Genomic DNA, 14185 nt, shown 5'->3' on the forward strand with positions numbered 1-14185 from the left:
CAGAATTGGGATAAAAGAATTTCATGGTTTAGGAGCAAAATTTCATGGTCACCATATCAAGAGAAGCATCAAACCTGAAATTTTATGTTACTATTACAAAAGTGAAACTCATAAGGCCAAAAAAATCACAATTTTTTCCCGCAGTTCCTATTTCCTATGATAGTATAGGAATTCTGAAAGCAAAAGTTTTCAATTAAGACCAATTCATTCATGGGAGTTCTTATTTAATTAGCATATACAACACAGTAGCTACTTTTGATTGATGAGAATTCAGAACAATTACAACAAAAGAGAAAGAGGGGTGGGGTCATAACATCAAAATATATATGGGATTTGAATGAAATCATCCACCGTTTCATGTCTGCTCAATGATTGAGATGAAGAGCTGTGGCAGAAGCTGTCATTGAAATCAGTGGTAGTGAAGATATCAGGGAAAGGTGGCAAACTAACATGGGCATTCAAGATATCAGTAGTGGAAGGGGTGGTAGCAGCAGCAGCATAGCGAGCAAGACGGTCCTTAGCAATGGCAAGATCATGTTGAAGCTCCACCATCTTCCTTTGCAAAAGAGCTATGGCACCAATGCATCCATAAACTGGGTCTCTAAGCCTCGCTTCTGCCTCATAAGCCAGTGAATTCACCGTGTCTTCCCTCTGCTCTTCTGGCACTTCAATGAGGATCTTGCTCACATTGCTGGCTCCAAACACCTTGTGAACCTTGGCAAATTTCTTGCACTCGTCAGAACGAAAGTATGGTGCAAATATACAATTGGGTATGCATCTTCTTTTCAAGAACTTGCAAGCTGCACAAGAAGAGCTTGAACGGGGTTCGTAACCCTTCATATCAACTTTGCTCTATCCTTAGTTCTTGCACGGATAAGTGTATGGTTCTCTCTATAGGTGTTTTGCTGAATCGCTATTTAAGGGCAACCACATTTCCTTGCCTTCTAGCTTAGCTCGAGTCGTAGGTTCGGGACATGCATGGGCCAATGATGTCTTTTTACTGCATTTTTTTTATTATTTGCTTTTGACAAGTTTAATTATTTTTTATTATTTAGGTTTTTCTAGCTAGTTATATATATTTCTCATTTATATCATTCATTCAAATTGGGAGTGCAAAAGTAGGTCCAAATAATTGATTCATGTGGACAGTGGGTGGTATGTGTTGGTAGTTTTCAAGTTAGACATGATAGTTCATGAATAAAGATGGGGATATTTTGATTGATTGGAGAAAAGAAATATTCTCAATAAAAGCAAAATTATCCCTTGGCAGAGAGAGGTATGGTCACTAGAAGGAAACCAATGGGATCAAATTGAGTACTTTAAATGTAGTTGGAATCTTCAGTACAGCATAGTGGAGCCAAAAATAAAGCTATTGAGATGTTGTTTTTGTGCTTTCTATCATTAGATATTTCCGTTTTTCTGTTATTATTTTTTCAATTGTAGTTGCTTTCTAACAACTGAAACTGGAAGTTTAAGGTGAAGCTATATAGCATATGGAAACAAAATGGGTGCATGTCCAATTTAACCACATCAAATTAAACATCTTCTGGACATACATAGGAACCTAACATGAGTACGTTTTCATTTCTAAAAGAAGAAATACACAACGCAGGTGTGGGGTGTATTATTATTATTATTATTATTATTATTATTATTAACATTTACCAAATTAATTGCATATTATTACTAAGTTCTATGGGAATTAAATGATACACCATATACATGAATAATGTGGGAATACACCCTTAATGCTAGAATAGTTTTTGGTGGAAGACAAAAAATCATTTCAAGATTTCAATTATTATTTTAAATTCTTAAGATGTATTATCAGATCCATGATTGTGTTAAATTGTTATAATATGGTGTTTTCATTGGGATTTAACTATGTGTATATAATATATGAAAAAGGCCATTTTAAAACTTCCATCTATCAAGATTTTGAACATTAATTGTTTCTTTAGCAAAGAGCAAAGCCTGGTGGTAATCATGAATTGATTGATTTCCATTTTTGGCAAGCAAGGACAAACCTGACTTTATCATTAGATTAAGAATTCATAGATTCAAAAGTTCAAATTGAAACCAAGGATTAAAAAAATCCTTTTATCTTTAGTAATGCCTTAGAGGAAAAAAAAATAGTTTAAGTTCAAAAACGTTGATGATATGCTAGGTATATAGATTTGATATTTTATCTTTAGGAGGCTTACTCATACCCAAATTGATACTTACAAAGATAAGGATTAAAACATTAAATTATTGATCACTTGATAAAGAAGGCTTTAAACTGTATTAACATATTCAAAGGTTCAACCTAGTCGTAAATTCATATAACGACCTTCTATCATTCCATATTACTGTGCGAGTGGATGTAAAGATTTCATATCTCGTTATGGAATCTAATATAATAATTGTAGGATTCATTGTTAGGTGGACTGATAGCCCAAAATTTGGAGGGACTTGCATCACTTGGTTAAACCAATCTCTTGGTTCTCTGACAATCTTTTGACACAATTTTAAATTGTTAAATTTATTCATTTTTGGTTCAAATATGTTTCTTATTTGTGTAAATATGATTTTATTTGATTTTAATCCTTTGAATTTTTCATTAAATTTAGTGGTCATAAATTTTATTGCTTTAAAAAACAATTATCATTATTTAGTGATATCATAACATGTAATAATAATTCTAAATTGGTGTATAACATAACATTATTTGACTACATGCTATAATATTCTTACAGAAATTTTAAATTTATAAAACAAAAATTAATAAAAAATTTAAGACACAAAATCAAATGAAGCCATACTTATAGAGGTTTAAAAAACATTTTCCCTAATTTTTTTTTCTATATCTAAACATTGAATTCATTGTTATGATATTCTTTTAGGGTATGGGACTATATTTATTCTTTATGAAAGATAATTAAGTTTAATTCAGAAATAATTATAATATAGTGAGATTAATACTATTATATATATAATTTATATTTGAGATCTTTCTTAAATAAAATTAAATACATGTAAGTACTTTTGTAACTTCTCTTTGAGACTTGAGGGATACTTTGACATCGATGAGTTTTAAGGACCCAATTCATATTTTTATCATATACATAAAAAAGAAAAGTGTAAGAGATTTAAGGGAGAGAGGAAAAGAACCATGTCCTAAATGGTATTTTTAACAATTAATATATTTTTATTAATAATATATTTTTTAAACATGTTAGCAAAAATTTTATTCTTCATTTTGTATATTGAAAACATATTTTTAAGAGAGGCAAAACTCATTTTGATGATTTTCGATCAGTTCAAAACACTTTTGGGTATAAAAAAATAATTAAAATATCATTTTATTCTTATTTTATTTTATTTTATTAGTATAATTTTTTTTAGAATAAACTTACATCAGTTAATAATTAATTGATCTAACAAAAATTACAGTGATATTTTTGAAAATTATAAAAATTTGCTAACATTGATTATAAAAAAATAATTAATGAGAGTAATAAACATAACAAAATTTGAAAAGTGGAAAAAATATTAAAATTTTGAAAAAAAATTTGTCCAAATATCCATTAAAAACATATATGTAATATACATGTAATTTACATAAATTAAAGTTACTATGCCAAGAGTTTTGTCTTTTCAAAGTTTAAGATTATAAAATAAAAAAAATTATATAAATTTTTACATTAATTTCAAATTTTTTATGTAATATGCATGTATTTATGACGTTAAAGATAATTTTTTTTATTTGTGTTTAGATTTTGTTAAAAAAATAATTTTTTTTATCATCTTATTTAAAAATAATAAAAAGTTATAAAATTAATATTTTTTTAATAAATATAAGTTAAAATAAAATAAATAACCTTTTTTTTTTTCTATTTTAAGAGACATGTTGGATTTTTGAATCAAATTGATGAATTGAGTTCAAAAGTCTAAAATCAACCAATCAAATCAACTTAGATTAGTTTAAATAATTTGTTCGTTTCACATCAAACTCAAACCAAATCAATCATAATCGGTTCGATTTTGGGACTCATCCTTTGTATTTAGAATTTTACTTTAGTCTTTTTATTTATTTATTTTCATCTTCTTATGTAACGTTGTCAAATATTTGATCAAGTAATACTATTCGATTGGGGATAAAGATTGAAGAGGTATGAAACATTAAAATTATAAAAGAGGTAAATATTATTTGAAAATAATACCAAAGCTTAAAATTAATTTAATTATTGTCTGAAATCATTAAAGAACAATAAAAAAAAGTTTACTAATTTTCAATGAAAAAAAGTTAAAAATTTTATATAAAATACATTATAATTTATTTATTTTGATCTTGACGCAATGATCTGAATAGGAAGAATGTCTTGCTTGAATAAACTGAAAAATGATTAAAAAAAAGAATAAAAAACATAATTAAATAGAACCCTTGAAGGATGATAAGATGGGGATGGAAGAAAGAAAGGGTAAGAAAAGATAAATGAAGGAAACTTTTTGATTAGGTATGGGAGTGGGGCATGATAAAAAGGGGAAGATAAATGTCACTTCAAACTCAAAGTCATGGTGGTAGAGAGCGGAAAGGGATGGAAGATGATAATGCACCCACCCTCCAACTTCCAAGACCCCAAAACCCCACTTGTTTAATGCGCGTCGTTTTCCCTTAAAACAAACAATGGACAATTGAGTGTGGGGGAAGGAACCTTCCATGCCAGCCGTTGGATTCAGATCGACGGTCGGTGATCCTCACGCGCACGAGTGGATCGCGGAACTACGGATAATAGCTTCCGCAAAATGGGCCGGCCCAGGAATGATTGGAGATGAAGATGAGTCCCACTTTCCTATCTCTTTTTCTTTATTTTATTTTTTTAATCTCTGTGTTTTAAATGCAAATATGGAGACATATCAAATAAGCGATGAGCTCAGAGTTCAGATTTTCTGATTCTCTCTGTACTATGCTTGACTCGGTCATACCCTTGTGAGTGGTAACGTACCAAAGCTCCTCTCCCTCTCCCTCTCCCTCTCCCTCTCCCTCTCTATTATTACTTTTTATTGTTTCTTTTAAATAGCAAATTAATTGGTTGGGGGAAGTAGCATCTTTCTGTTGTATTCAATCAGTGCAGGAAAAACATAGCAGCCAGAGAAGAGGTAGGGGAATGGTACTAACCCAGACCAATTACCGTTTACTTATGGAAAACCCCTACTGTGCCCTTCCCCTAATCACACTCTATTCTCCCTTTTCTTCTCTCTCTTCCTCCCAATCAAATTAACCTAGTGCTGATTCTTCTTGGTTCATAAGTGCCACTAAAAGGTGAAAAAAACAGATCATGAATTTTTGACTACTTACCAAATCAATGACCTGCACAAAGTAGTGACTATCACACAGTACTGAAAAGATCGTGTGGGTATTGTTTCAGTTTAAACAACTTTTAGTTTGTTATTTAATATTTGGTTAATTAAATTTTGAAATAAATAATAATCACTATATTTAAGTATATTTTAAGTCAAAAATTGCTTTAATTTAATACGATTGTATTAAATATTTAGAGTTTTATTGTTGACAGTAGTTTTACTTGACTCACATTAGCTATTCTTAAATGAATATAAGGAATTTAGTTGAGACATGTTTAAAGATTTTTCTTAAAACAATATTTTTTCACTGAAATAGTATACCTCTTTTGTTATAATAAAAATTATGAAAGTTGACGAGAGAGGAATGAATATGGGAAACAAAGAAGATAGATGAAGATATGGGAAATCATTGAGAATTGACCTCAAGTCAAATACTTGTAAATGGGTGGCATTGACTTTGTCGTTTTTACTTCGGCTGCTTATGGATTGAGGCAGCTAGGGCTTTGAAGTTTAAGCCCAAGTCAATTGTAAGCCATTAGCTATTGAAATTCCAAAAGTAGGCTTGATCCAAGGGATGTGGCCTAAAGAGAGATCCACGAGGTTGAGCACTTCAAAGTTTGCTTCAACTCTGTTTACATGAGAAGTTGTCTTTTTCTTCTTCTTCCTATTTTATTTGATTATCACCTCTCTTTCAATTTTTTTGTCGTTATTTTTTTTAATTATATCACTTTCTTATAATTCATTGAATTAGTCTTTTGTAGTCGCTATCTTATTGTCAGAGCGTTATAGTGCAACATCATTAGATTTGTGAATGAACATATTTGCTATAGCTTTGATTTTGTTGGATATGTCCTGATTCAGAAAAAATTAAAAAAGAAGAAAAAGAAAACCTACTTTATTATATTTTGGGAACTCTTTCCAATTTCTATTGTAAGAAACTACGTGATTTTATATTTAACTTTTAAGAATGTTAATTTATAATTAGAGTTGAGCACACATGCTTAATTTTTTTACTATCTATTGATTATAATGGTAATACTCTTGTATTTTAACATTTTATATTTTGTAAGTATTGTTTAATTTTTTTATCAATAAAAAAGATCAAAAGCTTTGTTCTTTTACATAGTGTTTAGTTGCAAATTTTAGAAGATGCTATTTGTATAAAAAAATTATACAATTTTTTGCTACAACTCAGAGAAATAGAAAGATAAAAAAAAAGGAGTAAAAGTGAGTGATGTGAGAGAAAGAAAAAACATTATAAATTTATTATAACCCAAAATTTTAAAGAATATTTATTTTACAAGATTCTTATTACTAATTTTACAGGTTATTCCCTAAACAAAAGAAAATCACAAAAAAGATATATTTCTTCCTCCTAAACCCCTTCTGAACCAACAACAATTCACCAACAGAGAAACACACAAATGACAAACCATGGCCATGAATGGTGTCCTCTCAGCCATGTCAAACCATAAATCTCTGGCGACCTCAAGGTCAAACTCTGCTCAGAGCCTTTGCTAACCACTTCCCTTTGCCATCATTCCCTTCATTAAAAAAATAAAATAAAAAAAATCTATCTCACACTCACACCCATCCTTTCTCCTCCTAATAAAGTTTGATAATAGTATATAGCGATGCAAGATTTCAGGGTTATTTTAAAATGATTAAGAGTTGAAATATGATGAATCTATATAAATTCTGATGAGACATCATACATATGTCCAAATGGCCAAGATAGATACTTTTTTTTATATAAATATTTTTTGCCTCGTGAATTTCTTACGTATGCAATGAGTTGAGTTTGATTTTAACAACTGTGACATTCCGAAAAGCGAAAACATCTTCCAATTTGGATCGAAAAAATTGAAAGAGGTTACCTCATTTTTCCTTTTAGATAATGATAAGGTAAAAGAGAAATAGTTGTCCATAGCTATTATTTTATAATTGTCGTATATATTTTAAATGCATTTTATAATTTAATAATTCTGTATATATTTAAGTATACGATAACATTTTACTATGTTTATGATGATTAGTATAATTTTAAATTTATTAATTTTCGTATTGTGTTACAAAAATGTTGTGTAAATAATATAATTCAAATTGGTAATATATGTAAAATAAGTCCCTTTTCGTCGTATCCATCATTCCTTGCTTTGTTGTATTCATCCTACCCAGCTTTGCTATCCATTGACAGAATTGCATAGCGGTTAGCAATTCGGATAATTTAGCCCAAATCTCAAAATTAGGCGAAGTTATACTAATGCAAGGAACAAGATATAGTATTTCAAGGAAGGTTCTATTGATTTTCCAATATAGAGGGTTAAGATGAGCCTTGGAGTTGACCAAAAAAACAAAAAGTTTAACATTGGCAATTGAAATTTTTTTCCCTGTCCTGGAGATAAGCATACTTAAAAAATTGTGAAGTGAAGTGGTCTTAGGTGCCAAAAATAAAGTTCATTGTTAAACTATCTTTGTCACAGCACAAACATAATTTTATACCCGAGCACATTAGCTACATTTGTTTGTGATAAGTTATGATTATAAAATACAAAATTTAAGTATTATTCTTTAAATGTTTTTGGTGCTTTTAGAAAAAGGCATTTAAAGATATCATAGATTATCAATTTTAATTGAAAAGTAAGAGTATTTATTATTACTTTCATGTATTTGTTATTAATTTTTATTTAAATTTTTTATAATTAATTTAATTAACAAATAAAAGAAAGAGTATTTAAAATAAAAATTAATTAAAGAGAAGTGATAGTAAACTTTTTAAAGTGACTATAAAGTATTAACTCACTTTTAAAATAATACTAAAAATATTAAAATTGCAGATTCTAATTTTAATAAATTGTATGCAAAGGAACCCTCGGGCGCAAAAAGTTTGACCTACCAAGCAGAGGAACCGGCCAGAAACAAACAAGTTTTGCTGCAATTAAGGAGACCCTTTAATCATTCAAATCCAATAATTCGTTATAATAATCTGTAGAGCCACTTTATGTTGGTCTGACTTTAGAATCGTATGGTTGCTTCAAGCTTTATAAGGGATTCTACCGCTATTAGTGTTAGCACTGATAAGTCCAATTGTTGATAAAATGGATCACCAATTGTCATGTATGTCCAAACCCAATATTGTTAATCACCATTTAGTGGCTTTTGGCATTTAATATGAGCAAAAAAGAGGGACAGTAGTTGAATTGGAGCATGAAAGTTGAACACATATTATAAGGCTGCAATGAATCCTGCAGAAACGACAAATTACAAATATGATATCCAAAATGATAGCAGAATGGCACGATGATTTAGAATTAGAATCAGCCGTTGAGGTTGGCAGGAGTCATAATCTTCAAGTAATGTTCAATTTTCCTGAAGCGACATACCAAGAAAATGAAATGTTATGCATTTGGTTGGTGGTGGTGTTGGACTCATCTGTGTGTGTAGATATATATCAAATATCAAGTCGTACTAAAAAATATTCATTTGGAAATCTCAATAGCCAAGCTTTAAGTAAGATGTTCAAATGTGGACATACTTAGCAGCTGAAAATTATGTTTGACAGAGCCCATTAGCAAAAAATATTCATGTTTGAATAAAAAAACTGGGTGAGGAATACAACTAATATTGCAAGCCAGGAAAATCCTCCAAATGGCAGCACACTAGAAATCCTCAACTCTCCTTCAGTATTTTTCTTCTTGTCTTTAGCACTAACTGCACAAATAGAAAGAGTCAAAGAACCATGCATTTAATTAAACAGCTTGCCTCTTTGACAATTATTTAATGTTATTTTAAGTTAAAAAGAAAATGCCATAGAACTCTCAGAATAATCCAAATCCTTGCTGAGAGCAAATCTTGTCCACCATAAAAATGAACAGAAACACTCTTAATTAAGGACCACAATGAATGATGATGTTCTATCTACAATGATGATCTCCCCAGGCTTGTTACCAACTGGATCTTTGCTAGATTCTTTGATTCATGTGTCAAATGAAGTTGGGTCAATGGAGAAGTTTCCCTTCATTAACATAAGGAACATTTCATCCATGATAAGGAGGATCAAGCTTCTTTCTTCATTGTTTGAAGAGATTCAAGTAACAGATACCCCACTTCCTCCTCCTTCAATCCTGTGTCTCACAGAACTCTTCTCTGTGATTAGTAGAGTGAAGGTTTTGATCCAAGAGAGCAAGGATAGAAGCTCTCTTTGGGGTCTCATCCAGTTAGAGTTCATTTCCAACCAATTTTATGTGCTTGTGAAGGAGATGGGAAGGGCCCTTGATATCTTGCCTCTAAAATTGCTCAACATAACAACAGATATAAGGGAACAAGTGGAGCTTCTTCACAAACAAGCAAAGAGGACTGAGTTACTAATTGATCCTCGAGAGCTTCAACGAAGAGAACAGCTTCTACAAGTAATGGCCAACAACAGTTTACAAAATAAGCAGAACAAAGGGTTTATTGATTTTGGAAAAGTGGAAGAGATATTAAGTAGCATTGGTTTAAGAACTCCATCAGATTATGATGGAGAAATATCAAAATTAGAAGCCGAAGCTCAGAATCAAGCAGGCACAGGAGGACTAATTGTTGTGTCCAATATAAACAATCTCATATCCCTTGTTTCTTATTCCAAATCCATGATATTCAGAGATGGATCAGAGAATGATAGAAATGAAGAAGAGTGTAAGCCACTATCTGCATTTTTATATAACAAAGTCCATGATAGTTCTTCATCCTCTCACTCCATGTCCATGACACCTAATATTCCTGATGAATTTCGTTGCCCAATTTCACTTGACTTAATGAGGGACCCTGTGATTGTATCATCAGGGCACACTTATGATAGAAATTCAATTGCTCAATGGATAAACTCTGGACACCACACTTGCCCCAAAAGTGGGCAAAGGCTCATTCACACTGCACTAATACCCAACTATGCATTGAAAAGCCTTGTACAGCAATGGTGCTATGACAACAATGTCCCAGTGAATGATCCCACGAGCGAGGGAAACAACAATAACAAGAAGTCGAATGAGGATGCCATTGACCATATTTCTGCAAACAAAGCAGCTGCAGATGCTGTCAAAATGACCGCAGAATTTCTGGTTGGAAAATTGGCAACTGGTTCCGCTGATATACAAAGACAAGCAGCATATGAACTACGGTTACTAGCAAAAACAGGCATGGATAACCGAAGAATCATAGCCGAGGTAGGGGCCATTCCCTTCCTTGTAACACTTCTAGGATCTCATGATTCAAGAATCCAAGAACATGCAGTGACAGCCCTGTTCAACCTCTCCATCTTTGACAACAACAAGATTTTGATCATGGCAGCTGGAGCGGTTGACAACATAGTAGAAGTACTCGAATCCGGGAAGACCATGGAGGCAAGAGAAAATGCTGCAGCATCAATATTTAGCTTGTCTATGGTAGATGAATGCAAGGTACAAATTGGAGCAAGACCAAGGGCAATACCTGCCTTAGTTGGACTTTTGAAAGAAGGTACTCCAATTGGGAAAAGAGATGCTGCAACTGCACTATTCAATCTTGCAGTTTACAATCCTAACAAGGCAAGTGTTGTTAAAGCTGGTGTAGTTCCTGTGTTGGTTGAGTTGTTGATGGATGATAAGGCTAGCATAACAGATGATGCCTTAGCCGTGCTTGCTTTGCTCCTTGGTTGCTCTCAAGGGCTAGAAGAGATAAGGAACAGTAGAGGATTGGTGCCACTTCTCATTGATCTTTTGAGATTTGGATCAGTGAAAGGAAAGGAAAATTCAATAACCCTTTTACTAGGATTGTGCAAAGAAGAAGGGGAAGTGGTGGCAAGGCGTCTATTGGCAAATCCAAGGAGCATTCCTTCACTTCAAAGCTTAGCTGCTGATGGTTCTTTGAGAGCTAGAAGAAAAGCAGATGCACTGCTTCGGTTGCTCAATAGGTGCTGCTCTCAACCTCATCATTCTCTTTGATGACACTAGCAAGTATGGTTTGTAATGACATGATAACTTCACAGATGCAGAGTTGTATATTTTGTGAATGCTATACATGCAAATTGGTGTTCATTTGTTGTTTGCAATTTTTTTATGTGAAAAGCTTGGAGCTTTGTCCAATGATTGCTGATGCTTAGGAAATAATCCTTGGATGAGTCGATTATCACTTGTTTACATGCATGCATACTACTAGAACTTTTAAGAATGTGGATCAGTTAGCACCAATGTCTAACTTTTAAACTCTTAAATTTTAGCTTCATGTGCAGTTAATGATTTGATAAAGGTATTCAACCAAGTAGCAGTAGCCAGTGTAGTTTGCGAATCAAAAACCATGATTCGAGTGGTACGATGAATTGTCATTTTGGGATGAACTTTCTTAAATTAATAAAGCGATGAAAGGACAAAAAGAAATGGTCAGGCCGGTGAGATGGAGTACCAAATTTTGCTTGTATGAAATATATGTTTTTAACTTTTTAATTTAATTATAATATATTATATTCACAGTGTAAAAGTGTTTCATTGTTTAACAACACTAATTTAATATTAAAAATTAAAAACATGTATCTTTATAAAATCGAAGATTAGATTAAAAGAAATACTATAAGGGTCAAAATTAAAATTAGTTAATCTACAAAGATGAAAATATATTTTAAGTCAATTTTAAGCGTCACATATGTTTAAATTATAAAAATATTACACATATTATAAAATATTACGGAAAATAGATGGTTGATTCTTGGTGGAAATAGAGTTACAGAATGAGGAAGAAAGTAATTTTTCGAAAGTGATAAAAAAATTTTACTTTAATACATAAAATAATGTTATTTAACATGATAAATTATTATTTTATTATTTAATTTTAACGTGAGTAAAAATTATAATTTAAAAATTAACTTTAATTAAATTGTACATTAGAATAAGAGAAAAATAATGTTAACTTAATAATTACTAGTTGATAGTTTGTGTAGATATTTTACTTTAAAATAAATATATATTCAATTTAATAATTAAAAAATAAAATTATTTTAACTAATAAATTTTATTTAAAAATTATTTTAACTTTGTAACTATAAATAATATAAATCAAAATAATAAAAAATTAATAAAATTATAATAATTTTAAATTAATAATTTTATCACATAGCGTCAAAAATAATTTAAATTACTATCTTTATCACTTAGTTATCTTCTACTATTCATCTTTAAACATAAACTATATTTTGTAACTTTTACAAATTTGTTATAAATTTTAAATTTGAATCTTTATTTTTAAAAAAAATATGTTTAGAAGTCTTTCTCATTTGGTTATATTATTAGTCTTTTCTTCTATTAAATATTTATTTTATTTTTTAATTTCATTTATTTATTTTAGTTTTAGTTCAAATTTTAAATACTGTTATATTTATCAAATTGAAGATATATTTTTTAGATAAATTAAAATTTTAAATTATTATAGTCTTAATCAGTTAATTAATGGTGTACATGGATGGCGAAAAAAAAAATCTTGTTGAAGCCTTCAATCGTTAAAGTGGTGTATTATTTTATATTATTTTTTTAATAATTGGTTCAGTTATAAATTTAAAAGCAAACAGAAAACGTTAATACGTCACAAAACCACGGTAAGTGTTGATATACGTCTCCGTCGGATCTAATTAAAACAAATAACTAAGATAAGGACCGAAGATAAACATATTAAAAAAATATTTATATAATTTAAAATAAACTGATAACAAAACCATATTAGAATTATAGTCATCACTGATAAAACTTCGAAGGAATTTCATCAACAAAATTTTGAAGTAAAAAAACTCAATTAGGATATATGTATGAAATAACTTAATCCGTATATTTAAACAAATTTAATTTTGAATTTTCTGCAAATTTAATTTGCAGAAAAAATTTCTTTAAATTATAATTAGTACGTTTCAACAATGTTTTTTTCTTTATTTTCATTGGAAAAATAAAGATAAAAAGGGAGAAAATATGATTATTGTTTATATATGATTTTTGAATTAATTTATAAAAAGTATAGTATTTTTTTAAAAAAATATTAAAAATGAGATTTAAAAGTTGTCATTGTATAGATACAGATTCAGAGATAAAAGAATAAAAAAAATTATGAAGTGTCAAAAATAGTCAATAATAAATTATTAAAAATATTAAAAAATTTTAAAAAATCAAAAGAAAAGTAATTTTTAAAATAATAATAAAATATTCTAAAGCACAATTTTACAAATTTTCTCATCTATGTATTTTTTGCAAAAAATAAAATCATATTTTTGTAATTAAAAAAACTATTAAAAAAGGCTGAGAAAATATATTAGTTACTCTGTTATGATTCAGACAGACTATATGTTGTAAATTATACAAATTGGTTATACATTTTAATCCTAAATCTTTGTTCTAAAATCAATACTTTTAGAAAGTTTTCTTATTTTGTTATACTGCGTGCTTTTCTTATATTAAATATTTAGTTTATTTTAATTTAAATATTTAAAACTTAAATATCGTTACATTTATAAAATTAAAGTTCTTAAGATAAATTAAATTTAAACTAACGAAAAAAAAATCTTGTTCAAGCCTTAAACATATTTTTTTTTTCAAAATAACCGGTTCAATTATAGATTTAAAAGCTAACAAAATTAAGTTAATACATAAGAAAGATCAAGCTAATTAGGGTTAAAGATAAATATATTAGAAAAGATATTTATGCAATTTAAAATAAACTGATAACAGAAACAAATAACTTTTCAACATAGATAGAACCTGAACAAAATCTTCATGAACAGAAATTTAAAATTTAAATTCAAGAAACTCAGTAGTTTATGTTGATTTCTCTCTTCTCAAACCACCCAAGC

General features: G+C 29.5%; 2 protein-coding genes across 2 annotated transcripts; one reads left to right on the forward strand and one right to left on the reverse strand.

Annotated features, from left to right (window-relative positions):
* Positions 1 to 218: 218 nt before the first annotated feature.
* LOC113847693 (LOB domain-containing protein 21-like) lies at positions 219 to 929 on the reverse strand. The gene has a single exon (XM_027476933.1). It carries the CDS (start codon positions 838 to 840, stop codon positions 316 to 318), a length of 525 nt encoding a protein of 174 aa, XP_027332734.1. The 5' UTR covers positions 841 to 929; the 3' UTR covers positions 219 to 315.
* An 8316-nt stretch (positions 930 to 9245) lies between these two features.
* Positions 9246 to 11306, forward strand: LOC113874496 (U-box domain-containing protein 1-like). Its single transcript, XM_027512717.1, has one exon. It carries the CDS (start codon positions 9246 to 9248, stop codon positions 11304 to 11306), a length of 2061 nt encoding a protein of 686 aa, XP_027368518.1.
* Positions 11307 to 14185: the final 2879 nt, after the last annotated feature.

Source organism: Abrus precatorius, unplaced genomic scaffold (assembly GCF_003935025.1).
Source record: "Abrus precatorius isolate BTA unplaced genomic scaffold, Abrus_2018 Scaffold8, whole genome shotgun sequence".
Lineage (NCBI taxonomy): Eukaryota > Viridiplantae > Streptophyta > Magnoliopsida > Fabales > Fabaceae > Abrus > Abrus precatorius.

Coding starts and splice junctions, on each gene's coding strand:
- LOC113847693 (XM_027476933.1), bottom strand. CDS start 840: ATGAAGGGTTACGAACCCCGTTCAAGCTCTTCTTGTGCAGCTTGCAAG.
- LOC113874496 (XM_027512717.1), top strand. CDS start 9,246: ATGAATGATGATGTTCTATCTACAATGATGATCTCCCCAGGCTTGTTA.